Source organism: Podarcis erhardii, assembly GCF_964252035.2.
Source record: "Podarcis erhardii genome assembly, chromosome: 1".
In the NCBI taxonomy this organism is placed as follows: Eukaryota; Metazoa; Chordata; class Lepidosauria; order Squamata; family Lacertidae; genus Podarcis; species Podarcis erhardii.
Window position 1 is genome coordinate 65,699,419 of NC_138497.1, and position 15,396 is coordinate 65,714,814.

Here is a 15,396-nt window from a genome sequence, read left to right on the forward strand (position 1 = left end):
TCCCATCTTGTAGTCTCTGTACTACAACAGAAAAATGTGTTTGGTGCTCTTCTAGAGGAAAAATATAGAACTTAGTTTTCATGGTACTAAGGCTAGATTTATGCTACTTTATTTTCTAAATGTAAATAAAAGAGAACATTTTGATGACTGCACATGGAGTTATAGAAGGTCATAGAATTGTGGGATCAGGTTTGCCAGGTTGATAGTAATTATGTTGTAAACCATTTTTTGCCTAAAAAAAAATATTATCAATATTTCAACCATGTGCAAAAAAGTAACTTGTCCTGGACAAGTCACATACCCTCGACCTAATGATCTTTAGCAGGTGTAACAATGAGCATCTCCTAACCATGGTTAAGAGATTGGGTGTGTGCTGCCAGATCACAAAGTCCCTCTCCACAGCACTTTCACAAGCAAGTTTCTCCCCCTCTTCCTTAGTCGCCTGTGAGTATGATTAAGTATTACATCTGTACTGGCATGAATCATTGTTAGGCTGATGTGGTTTCTTTCTTAACACGGTTTTGAAATCAGACTTCAAAGCTGATTTCCCATCTTGGTTAAAGGGATCCCTAGTTTTCCTTGACAACAGTTAACAGTACTCAGGACCAACCGAGATTCACTCTAGAGAGGAGAGAAGCTAGAGGGCGTAAAACATTTTGCCATCTCCCAGTTTCATAGCTGCAGTTACCATATTCCTCCCAACTATTACCTCTGCGCCAGTCCACAGGAAGAGTTTTATGAAACTAAAACAATGTTTATCTGAGTTCCTTAGTGGAAGCTGTAATAAATCATTAACTTAATTGTAAAATTTCACACATTTAAGAAGATAAACTATACTAAGCAACAAAAATAGCATTGGATTTTTGAGCAGAAGGAAGCTTCACACAAGGGAATTCCCTGCCCCAAATCTACTGCAGTCCCTTGTACCATCTACCCTGTAAAAACCTCTCCTCAGGGTGGGGGAAATCTTTGACAGTAGCTTGAGATGAGGCATAGGAGCTGCTGGATGAAAGAAAAATCACCCAAAATTGGCTGGATGGCACGTTCCACAAATTCTGTCACCTATGGAAGATTCCTTGTACTTCATTTTGATCCCCCTCTCCACTGTATTACTATCTGATCTTGGTGATAAGACTGAGGGTGGTGGGGCCATTTTGACAGTTCTCAAATACTTTTTAAAATTAACTTTGACATTCAGCAGTAGATTAACAGTGTAATCCTAAACGTGTCTACTCAAAAGTATTGAGTATTGAATTCAGTGGGATTTACTTTCAGAATTGCAGTCTAAATTGTCTCAAGAAGATTGCAATCTTCTTTCCTAGGGTCTTTCAAGAAAACATATTTTTGAAGGACAGCCTTAGAGCTATATAGTCTCTTTAAAAAAATGTAGATTGAAGTACAGTATATGATTCACTGGGTACACTTCAGTTGTGTGATTCTGAGATTAGCAACAACAAAACCAAGTTACAGAACAAATGTGTTTGTCTAATCTGAAATAAATTGTAGGGTTCTATAAAATAACTTGGTCTTGTTTAACTGAGAGTCAAGATTTCAGAATGAAAACTGCAGCATTGATTGAGATTGTTAGATGTTCTCACAGTATGGTGAGTACTCATCTGTTTAGGCATATGGAGTATTTTGGCTGCTGAGCTAGATAGTTAATATAATGTCTAGCATCCAAGTATGGACACAACTGTTACAAAGGCAGAAGGCAGGGAGCTCATGTATAGAGCTTATTTAGACAGTTCTGAGAAAAGGAAAGAGTCTAGTAAGAATAATTAGGATTTGATTATCTGTATTTGGAAAATAAAAGTTGGGTAATGTTTATATTTCTTGAATGTTTTGTGTTATTTATAAATAAGGTGATGCACTTTTGAAAATCACTGAAGAGTGTTTGTTGCTCAAATGCAGCCTTTTCCAAATAGAACAAATAAACATGATTTTAACATTTAATGTATAGTCAAATTTCTGCAAAATACTTTTATAAAGTACAGACTATTGCCTTATTTTCTTAACACCTACCTGCTTATCTCTATCTTTTAGGTCTGTTCTATTAATTACATGATAATTATGATATAAAGGAATGTTGCATCTTTAATGATGTTTTTGTGCCCTGTGTAGTTAAGCTTTAATGCTAGGGGGAGGGAGGGAGATTAAATTAGCCTTCTAACCTCTTTCTGTTCCAGACTGATGATGGAAAATAAAAGCTCTTAGCCACAAAATGTAACACTTAGAATTAATATTTAATTACTCCAGCAAATTGTACACTGTGGCTGAAAGCTTCCAAAGAGTTGTTAGTGCCACAATTGACCTACAAGTTTAATAATAACTCACTTCTTGAAGCAAGTGCCAGTTCAGCATAGTGGAGCCACTGTAAGAAAGTCCTGAGAGATTAAAATCAGCAAACCAAATGGCAGACGAGGATTCCTGGGATGGAGCCTTCTGGAAAGCTGGGAGCTGGAGTAGCTTTTCAGCCAGGATTCAGATGAGAACAGTGGGTGAAAAAAACTGATCCCTCCTGTTCTGGGAGTTTCTGGTTGGAGTCCAAAATCCTTCGATTGATGTTTATAAAATGGTCTTACTTCAGCTTATTAACTTACGTTGCAGATCAAATAAGAAATATTTTTTCCAGAGTCTTTCTGTTAGAAGCTCTTCAAAATCCATTCTCCCTACTCCTCCCCCATGAGCTGTGTTTGCATGGCGTGAGATTTAGAAATGTCTGTATCGCATGTACTTGAAAGTATATGTTGTGTCACATTCATTATATTTACTTTTAATTTCAGAAACATAAACAGTACGTATCAAAGTTCACATTTTTAAAAAGGTGCTGTTTAATTGTTCAATTTAAAACAGGAAAAGCTAGCTGATCAATCCTTCAGCCTTCTCTTTTCTTAAAAATTATTTTCGTAAAATAGGACATCATGAGTTCAGAAATGTGAAAACACACAGCAACAGACCGAAGAAGGAACACTTTGCATTATTTATTGGCTGCATCATTAATATTTAAAGGAAAACTAGTCATTAGTTAAAAATTAAAGCAGATGAGGGCCTTGCCAGCAGAGGGAGCAGTCATGTCTTCTGTCAGATTCCCATCATTTCCCCACCTATTTCATCTTTTTTCCCAGCCAGTCTCCCATCTGGACCTAGCTTTGGCAGCCTGTTCCTGATGACAGGCTATAATTTTATACTCAATAAGGGATTAGTGTAAACTGATTGTAAAATTCAGTATCTTTAACCTACCATTTGATTACAAACATCAGATGGATGCTCTGCTTGATATTTGCTTGTTGGTGATTGCATATGTAGGCAAGTCGCTGTTTGGTCCTCTATGAATTACTTAATTCCCTCCTTTGAGGAAGCAGCAGAGATATATAGCTATTTCAAATGCAGCACATTTCTTATATTTAAACTGAATCAGAAAGAGGTACTTGGTTTCTAACAAGAATTCAGATTTCCCAAAGTCATTCTGCCTCTAATATTATTTCTGTCTTTGAAATGCATAAAAAATTAAAATTATAGCTAGTAAAGCAGTATTTCTATTCTACCTTGACTACAAAAAAACCCTGTTCAAAATATGCTACATTTTTCAGACAACTGACACAGGTATCCAACCTTCTCTTACTCAAGTGTCTTGTCTGTAGTATAAATTAAATATCAGTGCTAAGGATGTTTTCTTGGAAGAGAGTTCTGTTGAAAGCAATAGTATTCTCATATCCATCCTTCTTTATTATATATGTAAAAAAAAATATGTTGCAGACAAAGCTGGAAGCAATAACACTGATTGCATTTGTTCATAGTGGAATATAAATTTTCATAGCTCAGTAGTAGCAATCTGATTCCATTTTTGGTTAAAGTAGAACCCATTCCTTTTTGTATTGGACTGACTTTTCCCAAAAATCGCCCCCGTCCCTAATAAACCTAAAGGTTTCCCTTCCTTGGCCTAGTCAAATACTGAGGTGTATGCACAATATTTAAATCATATGACCTACATATAATTTAAGAAGATGGCACACATGGAATAGAGAAACCAAATTTTTGTCCTACATTTTGCTTACATAGCCTCAGGCAAATGACTTGATTGTTATGTGCAATTTTCTGTATCTTTAAGATGACAAAACGGCTTATTCTATCCTGTTACTGTGTTTGGTAACCCTGACTGTAGTACGTTGCATTTATTAGTAGTTTTACTCCAAAAGTTAGTGTGCTTGCTGTTTTTCTTAATCTATTATTGCCTCCATAGATCAAGTTGTACCTGGACCAAATTACAATTCAGAACTATTGCCCTCTTCATCAGATACATAAAGGGTTATCATGTGTTGGGGGAGGAGTGTAGCCAGTGAAGTCAAAAATAAATGAAATACAGACGGTATGAACAGGGATAAATATATTATCAACAGTAACTATTCACAATAAACAGTTACTGTTGATAACACAGATATCCTGGCATTGGCACATGCGGTACAATTTTTTTAAAAAAACCTTTGTCTCAGTTCAGTCTTTATGATTTGCAATTCAGCAGTTTCATGTTGCAGTCTTTCTTTGAAATTCCTTTGTTCGAGGATGACCTTTTTAAGATCAGTTACAGAAATATGTTCCCACTGGTTTCTGGATATTGCCATTTCTGATGCCAGAAGACTGACCTAGTTGTCCTCTGTAGAATGCAGATAGTGGCCTGCATAATGTTGGAAGCTAGGGTTGGGTGATACCAGCTTTTCAACATCACGGTGTATCGCCAGCCAAACATTGCGGTTTGGCAATATACTGCAATGTTGAAAAAACAAGCTGCATTGACCTCTGCCCGTGAGGCCCTTGGGGAAACTGCCCCAGATCTCACGTCAGGGACTAAGGCTGTTTCACCCAGGCGCTGGGACACCACAGCTTGTTTGCGCAGCTCAGCTGAGGAGCGGGAGGATTCCCGCTCCCCAGCTGAGACAGTGCCCGGCACTCCTGCCGCTCACACGAGAGCGGGCAGAGCATCAGGGCTCCTTTAACTGCTCGAAGTGGGGAGCTCCAACCACACTTGCCTCAGCTGAGCAGTTTCAGGGAGCCCCCCCCCCCAGCGCACCAGCTCACAGGAGCCAGCACTGAGCTAGGGGCTCATTTAACTGCTAGGCTGTGGTAAGGGCAGCTGCACACTCCTCATTCGAGCAGTTTAAACATGCAGAGGGAGGAACAACGTGCATCGGCGCCTCGCTGATACAGCTTGTTTCTCCGTCTGCATCGTATGAGGGCAGTTTCACTCAGCGATATATTGCCGCTGCTCCTGAGTCCCTCTGCTAGCAGTACCGCTGGAAGAAGGAACTCTAGCGGCCACTACTAGCAGAGGGACTCAGAAGTGGTGGCATTTTCACCAGCAATATACAGTGCTGCTGAGTGTAGTCCTCAGCGATAGATCGCCCAGGCAAAAGCTGATCAAGTGAATGAACACCAGATACTGTGAGCGACATTCGGTTCTGCAGTAGTGTTGCCAGGGTAGACATGGGGACAAAACTGAGCATCGGGATGTTATCCCTGTCTTTGTATATCTGTTATGTTGCCTGTTGTTGCTGGTAATCTATGATGCAACTGCATTTGGAATACTGTGTACAGTTCTGGTCACCTCACTTCAAAAAGGATATTGTTGAGTTGGAAAAGGTTCATGAAAGAGCAACCAAAAGGGGTGGAGCAACTCTCCTGTAAGAAAAGGTTGCAGCATTTGGGATTTTTTTTTTTAGTTTAGAGACAAGTTTGTACTGTTCTTTGTGGAACTATGCTTGAATACCTCTCAGAAAATACTGCTGCTCATGTTCTGAATGGGCTCATCTTCCTGGAACATGAGACTCTGCCTTTATTGTTAAAATTGTACTGGCTACCAGTCTGTACCCAGACTCATTTACTGATACTGATTATCTTAGGCCTAAATGGTTTGATACTGTACTATGATACATAGAGGACTAAGTAAACCTTGTATTACCTTTGTCTGGCATATGTCAGTGCTAGAGCAGTGCTGGGGAATTTATTGCCTTCTAGAAGCTGTTGGACTCCAACTCCCATCAGCCCCAGCTGCAATAGCCAGTAATCATGGATACTAAGAGTTAGTTCGACATTATCTGGAGAGGCATAGATTCACTATGCTCTGCAGTAAAATAAATAAATAAATAAATAAAAGCTTCAGTGTGACTACTTCCAGATTGTGGAAATCTGACCCAGGAGAGACTCTGGCTGAGTTTTACTCGCTGGAAAGCCCACTACTTTCTCCCCTTTACTGGACCACAAACACAAAATTACTTTGTCGCCAACCCCCAACCCTTAACACTCATTCTCTTCTCCCATTGGAGAAGATAGGCAAGGAAGCGACACACATGCTTAGCTTTTAGGAGAAGTCTAGCCAAAGCTGGCTAGAAAAAGTATGTTCTACCAGCTTCCTCCCATTCACAGTTCACAGAATTCAACACTACATTAGCTGCCTTGTAGCTCTTTCTTCAAGTGAAAGGGCAGATATAAGTATAATCAGTGGCACTAGAACCAGTCTCTACAGAGAAATGCTTCTTCAGCATCTATTCAATCTCCTTCGTGGTACTCCAAAAAGACGATGTCTCTTGGAGAGCCATTCTGGACCTATAATTTCTGAACCAATAGGTAGCCTACAGGAAATTCAAAATTCAAAATGGAAACTCTTTGTCTATCAAACTCAGCAACATCCTAATCCATCACAGATTCCATCATAGTGAAATCTAGCATCAACAGACAAGGAGGCACCCAATTTTGGGAGCTTCAGGCAGAAGTATGCCTCTTCCTCAGCTGGACAGAACACAACATCCAGTCAGCCACAGCCAAGCACATCTCCAGTCTCCTGAACATGCAAGGAGACTGGCCGAGCCTGCAGGAAAATGGACCAAGCAAAATGGCAACTGCATTCGGCAGTTTTCCATCAGCTTCTGTCAAAGTTCAGCCAATGCCAAGTTTGCCTCAGACTAGAATCATCAGCTCCCACGGTTCTTTACCAGATTGCCCCGCTCTTCCCATGGCCACCAGGTCTTTTCTTCCCTCCACTTCCCATTATTTTGAGGGTCCTCCAGAAGATCAGAGAAGAGCTCCTCATCACACCATTCTGGTCTTGTTGTTATTGGTTCCCTCAAATACTCCACCTGGCAGTCTCCCCTCCATGGTACTTACCTCACAAATCTCCTGTCTCAGGACCCAGTTCTTTATCTGGAGCCCAACTGTCTCCAGCTGACTGCGTGGAGTTTGAACGATGACTCTTTACCAAGCTGGACTTACCTACAGATGTCATTGCTGCACTCCTACACTCCAGGAGGCCCTCCACCATCCACTAGTACCAATCCGCCTGGGAAACCTTTCAGCTCTGGTGTGCAACCACAATACGCTTCTCCAAGAAAGTGGAAGTTTTCCACTATCCTTTCCTTTCTAAGGATGGCCTTGGCAAAGGCCTTCACCCAAATACCCTCAAATGGCAAGCAGTAGCTCTCTCTTCTATCCTGCCATAACCATCCACTGCCCCCCTCTCAGCCCATCCACTCTTGAAACGATTCCTTAGAGAGGCAACTCTAAATTGTTCCCTGACCAGCCACAGATTCCCATCCAGGAACCTCTACAAGGTCCTATCAGTTTTACAGAAGCCTCCCTTTGAACCACAAGGGGAGGTCTCCTTCAAGGTCTCATTTGTAGTGGCCATCATTTCAGCTCGCAGAATTTCAGAACTCAGAGCTCTGTCTACACCTCTGCGCCTTTCAAAGTCAAACTCATCTGATAGCCTGGTTGGGTCTAGTCTAATAATAACAATAATAACAACAATAATTAACAATAAAGAATATATTAAAATTTACTAATAAAGAATAATAATAATAGTTTGTTTGGATTTTAGTAGATATCAGTGTTTAGTATCATTACATGTAGGGTTAGTTTGGATGTAGTAATACTGGCCTGATTAACAAATCATAGTTTATTAAGCTACAAACAAGTGTCATCCCTCCCCTCCTTGCATACCAGTTTTGCTATTCCTATCCTGGCTAGTTTAAACCAGTTTCTCATTGCATCTGAACGAAAAAACTGTTGTTTAATCTCAGCTTCCTAACTAGTATAGTTCAAAAACATCTGGTTCTGTATTTGAGGGAATGTATTGTATCATTCTCAATGTCTCAGTCACTGGAAATGAGAGAAAAGCAAGTTTTATTCTGATCAGTTGATCACAGCATAAGTATAAGCTACTCAAATGCAGATTTGTTCATGTACAGTGGTACCTCTGGTTACAAACTTAATGCATTCTGGAGGTCCATTCTTAACCTGCAACCGTTCTTAACCTGAGGTACCACTTTAGCTAATTAGGGGTCTCCCACTGCTACCGGCGCACGACTTCTGTTCTCATCCTGAGGTAAAGTTCTTTTTTTAAAAATAAATTTTATTAGATTTTCCACCATGATAACACAAACCACAAAGCAAGATGATACACAAAAACAGAAAAGGAAAAAGAAAAAAGAAGAAAGAGGGGGGAAAGGGGGGAACAATAAACAGATAGACAATAATAACAAACTTAATTCTTCACAAATCCAACCTTTTAAACATCTTGGTTGACTTCCTCAAATCCCTCCCTTTTGAGTTTCCTTGTAACTAAAAGTAACAGCTTTCCAATATCATTATTAAACTAAAACAATTTCCAATTATAGTCCATCTTATTCACTTTTCTTAACATTCTGAATCCCATTTATTTAATTATAACTTAATTTAATCCTAGGCCTATTTGTTTCTTTCAAGTAATTTCTAATTTTTTATATTACAATATTTATTCAAATAGTCCTTGAATTTCCTCCAGTCCTCCTGAAACTCCTCTTCTTTCTGGTCGCGGATTCTTCCAGTCAGGTCAGCTAGCTCCAAAAAGTTCATCATCTTCATCTGCCAATCTTCCACTGTTGGTAGTTCTTGTGTTTTCCAATTTTAGCAAGTAATATTCGAGCGGCCGTTGTGGCATACAAAAATAATTTAACATCTTTCTTGGGCAATTCTAAACCTGTTATTCCAAGAAGAAAGGCCTCTGGTTTCTTAATAAATGTATATTTCAACATTTTTTTCCTGAGGTAAAGTTCTTAACCCGAGGTACTACTTCCAGGTTAGCGGAGTCTGTAACCTGAAGTGTCTGTAACCCAAGGTACCACCGTATTTCTTACCAAGATAGAAAGGCCTTGTTCAGTCCTTATTCAGGAAGAATGAGCTCAGTAAGTATCGAGAACAGGGACTCAGGTGGTTGTTGCAATGGAGAAAGTACCTCGTAAAGAGAGGGGGAGTTGTTTTTAAAAACAGACTATTAAGTTTAGAAAATGAGGCCTCTATGGTTATCAACTGCATTCTGAAAATATCTTAACCGGGGGAGGGGGGCCTGCAATAGAGGATTTGACTGTTGGTCTTACAAGAGCAAATGGCTACATATTAAGATTGGAAAAGAGTAGCTTCTGTTAGCACTGCCAAGTTTTAGGAAAGCCTTTTTGGAATGTCCTAGGAACAAGGGAACTGTCCAAGACTTGAGCTGGATAAATTTATGGAGGGTATCTTAGTATTCCATTTTATTCAGTGCAGAATTCAGCGGCCAGATTGCTCAATGGAACAAGAAAAAATTGAGTATTTAATACAAATCCTGGCCTAACTTGCAATGGCTGCCAATTAGTTTCTGGGCTCTTTGACCTATAAAGCCTTAAACAGCTCAGGACCGCAGTACCTCAAGAACCGCCTCTTCCATACAAACAAATGCAGACCTAACTAAGAGAGCATTCCACAAGTGGGGAGCCACCACAGAAAAGGCCATCATCTGAGACCCTTCTTTGTGTGCCTCCTCCACAAGAGGTCCAGAGGGTGGCACACGAGAAAGGGCCTTTTCTGTGGTGGCTCCCCACTTGTGGAATGTTCTCTTAGGGAGGCTCGCCTGGCACCTTTGTTGCATATCTTTAGTCACCAGGTAAAAACATTCCTCTTCTTCCATGCCTTTGCCTAATTAAACAATCTACAGCCTTCTAAGCTGGGGGGAGGGCAATGTTTTTGTCTGTTGCTATAGTATGTATTTTTGTGTTTTCATATTGTAAACCACCCTGTGATCCTCAGATGAAGGGCAATTTTATCTTTAAAGATACTTTTGAGGTCGTCCTTTGGAGAGATGAGACATCATTACGCCCCTAGAAGCATATTATTATATATATTTGCATTCCCTTTTGGAACATTAATAACAGGAGCCAGAAAACAGATTTTTTTAGCCACTTGAACCTTCTACCTGTAAACAGAAGGAGAATTTTAAAGTGAGCCCTCATAGTTGAAATATACCGGTATTATAAAAACCTATTGGGCATCCCCCCTGCAAAGCAGAACATTTCAATCTGCATATTAATCTGAGAACTGTAAGACATTAGGGCTTTGAACTCAAAACCAGCAGCTTCCTCAGGTTTCTGTCCTTGTTAACCTCCACCAGAAACAGTAGCTTGAGGAATCTGCTCTTGGTGGTGCAGCATGAAAGGAGGTCCCTGGATTCAGACACTTCCACATCCCACTGCAGCCCTTCCCTTCCCTAGGAGGTTACCTCAGGACGGTAACACCTCAAGGACTGCAATACTTCTCTCCATATGAACCTACCCAGACCCTCAACCATCATGTGGGGCCCTGCTTCATGTGCCTCCTTCCATGAGAGGTCTGGAAGATGGCAACACAAGAAGAGGCCTTTTCTAGAGTAGCATCCCATTTGTCGAATGTTCTTCCCAGGGAGATTCGGCTGGTGCCTTCATTATATACCTTTAGGCACCAAGCAAAAACATTCCTCTTCAGCCAGGCCCTTTTAAATACCCTTTTAAATGTGTTGTGGGGGAGGGGGTTATTGGTTTGTTTCTGTTCTTGTTTTTATTATGTATTTTGTATTTTTTTTAATCTTGTATTTTTGTAATGTGAACTGCCCTGAGATCTATGGATGAAGGGTGGTTGAATGAATGAATGAATGAATGAATGAGTAAATACAACCCCACCCCCATTTACGCATGTTCAATATGTGCATTGCGTAAACCCCAAAAGTGACCCCAAAATGTCACAAAAAGAGGCAGAATGGCACAGGGTGGAAAAGGGTGTTTGCAGGTTTTTTAACAGTGTTTCAAATATACGCAATTTTACTGACGCACGGAGTGGCTCGGAACGTAATCCCCATGTAAATGGGGGTGGCCGGCCTGTAAATAAATAAATAATAGTTGCATCAAGATCTTCATCCCAGATGTGCCCCACCCAGCAGTATCCTTTTCCATGTGTGGATCTGAAGGAATGAAAACCTGCTTCTGCTCACATACTATCCTTGCTCTGTTGGGGGAAATAAATATTACTTATTGTTTACAAAATGGGAAATTAATATTCATTTGAATATTTAAATATAAGAGTCTTAAGCTTTTGTGTATCCCAGTTAATCTACCAAAACTTATTCTTTTCTGTACAATATGTGTTCATGTTCAAGTCTCCCACCGACATTTGCTTGCATGCTTATTAATTAAATTTGTATGCCACCCTACATCCACAGATCTCAAGTTAGTTCACAACAGAAAAATACAGTATAAAAATACAGTGTAAAATACCTGGTAAAAACAAGAACAGAGAAAACAATAACCCCCCACCCCCTCTCACAAAAGCGTATCGGATATTAATCAGCCAAAAGCCTGATTGAAGAGGAACATTTTCACCTGGTGCCTAAAGGTGTATAATGAAGGTGCCAGCCGAACCTCCCTGCGGAAAGCATCTGGGGAGAAATGAATAGAACTTGAAAATGCTTAACTTTAGCCTAGTTCACATGGCACCTTAAGCCAAACCTTGACTCAGCTCAGAATGGTGTAGCTGCTGAAAAGACTGGTGAGAGGAGCAAAACAGCTATGAGTTTCTCTCTGAGAATCCTTTACAATTGTGCCATCTTGCCAAGCCAAGCCTTGTCTTGGTGTGTTGTGCAAACCAGGCCTTTGATTGGATTGATTTATGTATGTATACATAACGCTTCCTTCAAACTATAATCTAATTTTAATAATAAAAATTACATTAGAAAACATTACAGTGTATTCTCTGGCAGAGGAGAGGTAATGCTTCTCACATTTTCAATAATTTCTAGGTATTGATGACCTATTTTTCCTTCAAATTGTCATTGAGAATATAAAGGGCTGCTCTTTGAACCTTAATTATCTTTTTCATCACAGGTTGTGCATTTTGTTTCCATGTTTTACAGAATAAAGCAATTATGGAACGTGTTACAAACTTGTCAGATACGGTAGTTGGTCTTGAATCATTTATTGGCTCTGAGAGAGAAACCAATCCATTATACAAGGATTACCATGGTAAGTTCCGTCCTTTCCTTAGCAATGCAAAAAGTGTGCCCTAAGTGCTTCTAGGGCACTTAGCAGTTTACCCTGCAATTGGAATATCTGCCATAAAGTAGCATTTGATTTCATTTTTGAATATGCCTCTTAAATGTTTCACCTTGCTAACCAATCTTGATTTAGACATATTTTTTTTACTAAAGTGCATTAAGGCTGCAAAGGAAACATGGCAACTCCTTGCATGTTGTCAAGCTGTATTACCAAGGCATGGCTCAATCAGATGTACATCTCAACAGGCAGGCTTTGGGGAATTCACATGCAGAGGAGGCTTGGCAATTGTCTGACCAGTGAGCTGAAATTGTCATGAAATCAATAGTTTTGATCTGCCAAGTTCTAAATAGAGAACATGAAGAACAGTTATATATTTCGGTGAACAGACGGCTAAATGATACAGCACAAAGGGAGAATTTTATTTCTAAAGATTGCCAATTAATTTTCTTGAATTTAACTATGACAAGTTTTTAAAAATCAGAAAAGTAGAAGTGTATGGTACAATTTAAATTATATAGAAAACCAGTTTTGCTGTAGAAACTTCTTGCAGTCAACTTTTCATGTATTTTCATCAAGAATGTCTAACAACATTTTTGTCTGGATCCTTTTGTACAGATTTTTGTGCAAGTTCTTGGAACACACTTTCAGAGAGTTTAAACGTTATTAAGAGTCTAAACTGAATGACAAACAGTTTTAGCTAATCCAGAACAGAGCTTTGAGTGTGCATAAATTACCATTATTATTATTGTACACTACTGTAGTTCCATGGAAACCTCCAGTCCAAAGACTGAGCTGCTTATTTGAATCCTGCTGTAAATGTTGTAAGAATGTGTAAATGCTCTTCGGCATAAAATGAGAAAATGCAGCTTGGATGGAGTAGTGGCAACTTATTTGCTTCAGCTTGATTAGTGCTGTACTTTTTATGTAACAAACAAATCTCTTGAAATCATTTCCTTAAGTAACAAAGTGAGTATCGGAAATGAAAAAGCTATTGAAAAAAAAGCCTTTATTTTATTTTATTTTTTACTTATATAGGTCATGTGGCATTGGTTCAATCAAATACAGTCCTACATTATTACTTTTTAATAGTTGTGAAGCTCTGTAAGGGAACACGTATATTTTGTAATGGGCTTGTGTTCTTGTTTAAAATTTTGTGTTCTTTCTTAATCAGTAACAAATCGTTTTTTCTATAAATTATTCCACTGCTTAGTTAATTTGTAACTTTTTTGAGACTTCTGCAAAACATTCAGGGATTTATCTTTCTAAAAATCCTTTGTCAAGAAGTATATTGCTCAAAAGTGGAAAGGCTTGTACATTAAAAATTATGACTTTTACGTTAGTAGCTTTATAATTTAATAGCATTTGTTTTTACAATTTCAAAACATTGATAACTTGTGAACTTGCATCACAGTTTACTGCTTTTAGCATTCACACACTTCCTGAAGGCCATTCTCTGTTTGCTGCATTTATATGCACTTTATTCCTGCACTAGTTTCTAAAGCACTGTGTGTTAGCGTTAAACTGTGCATAACAATTCCTTTGTTTTGAAACATAAGCATGTTTAATAGAACATTGAACAATGGGTGTGGTTTGATTTCTACTTACTATTTTCATGTCAAAAGCTTTTACTAGATAGATAACTGGTTAAGTACACCAACAACATTCTTAAGCGGCATCCCTCAAAAGACAGAATTGGGGCAGTGATTTACCACTACCATTTGAAGTGTACAGAAACATTAGCCAAGAAATGTGTTTTATATGATTTGGTTAATCATATTTACATTGATCTCACTCCAATTTGAAATGCACTGGTTGTGATCCCAAGAAATAATTAATGCACTAATAAAAGCACTGTGTGTTCAGCCAGCATTTTCTTTCCAAGTTTCCTCTCTGTTAGCTCCCAGTCTAAAGATGCAAGCTGTTTTTAAACTGAATAGTAGCTTGCCTCTTCAAGAGTAGATGTTCTAGCTGCATATATATTGACCCTATTCAACCACAAATTGTTACCTTGGAACTGTGGAACCCAGTTTCACTGGAATAATTGTAGTCTACTTCCATGTATTGGCACTAGTCCAGTTAAAGGTGGGCACAGCTGAGTTTCCTTGAAACCAGTAAGACTTAGTCCAAAGTAACTGAATCACTTCTCTTGGTTTCAATGAGAATTTGTCACTAACTTTAGACAGATTGGGTCTGATGTGTTTAAGATTGTCTGAAGGAATAAGTTTGCATTTGCAGTAAGTTCTACAAAAATAATTCTAGCTTTCAGTAATTTAAGAAAAATACAAATTATAACATTCAGGGGTTTAAAAGATGTTTAATTTTTTTAAAGTTTTGGTCTCTTGTATAATAGTGTATTCAGCAACATGTACTATTTCTTAATTTCCCCTAAAAACGTCTGATTTTACTTCATAGTTGAAAAGAGTGTTCATTTTTAAAACGAGGACTGCTTGATAAAAATGCCATTTGAATTGCCTAGTATTTTTTATCTTTATTCATTAAATTTAAAACAAATATAATGTAACCTTTAATTGTGATGTCTTGTAAAATATTTCTCATTTTCTATTGTGGAAAATTACCCTTTGGTTGTTCAGAAACTATATTAAGCTGCACAGAAACCATCCAGCATCCTTGTCAAAAGAAATCAGCTTGAGACCCATCTGACAGTATGCAGAGCTTGCAGTGTGCCCAGTATTGTTACAAAATTCCTGCAAGCTCAATGAACATCTTGCATGCAGAAAATAATTTATGTTTGGTTTATGTCATGATTAAAATTTTCCAGCAGCATATTCTACAACTCTAGTTCCCACAAGACTTTTTAAAAAGTCGTCTTCAAGGTGTAAAGCAAAATACTTTTCATTAGAGCTTCACTGGTTATCAGTAACCCATGAGCCTTGCTTTGCTGGCTGCTTACTGGTGCATTTAATAAAATAAAGATCACTCAGTGGTGCCGTGGGCAGCATGCAAGGTGATAGCCATATTTGCTTACTGTAAATACAAGGGAAAATCACACACAAACCGGCTGTAGTTTTGACAAGTA

At 38.8% G+C, this 15,396-nt stretch overlaps 1 protein-coding gene across 3 annotated transcripts in view; it reads left to right on the top strand.

The window, feature by feature from the left end:
- ELP4 (elongator acetyltransferase complex subunit 4) overlaps positions 1–15,396 on the top strand; it is a 160,318-nt gene that overhangs the window by 56,689 nt on the left and 88,233 nt on the right. For all 3 annotated transcript variants that reach the window (XM_081835726.1, XM_081835727.1, XM_081835725.1), the window contains exon 8: positions 12,218–12,326. In XM_081835726.1, coding sequence (XP_081691852.1) covers positions 12,218–12,326 — 109 coding nt within the window. The remainder of the gene's footprint in view (positions 1–12,217; positions 12,327–15,396) is intronic.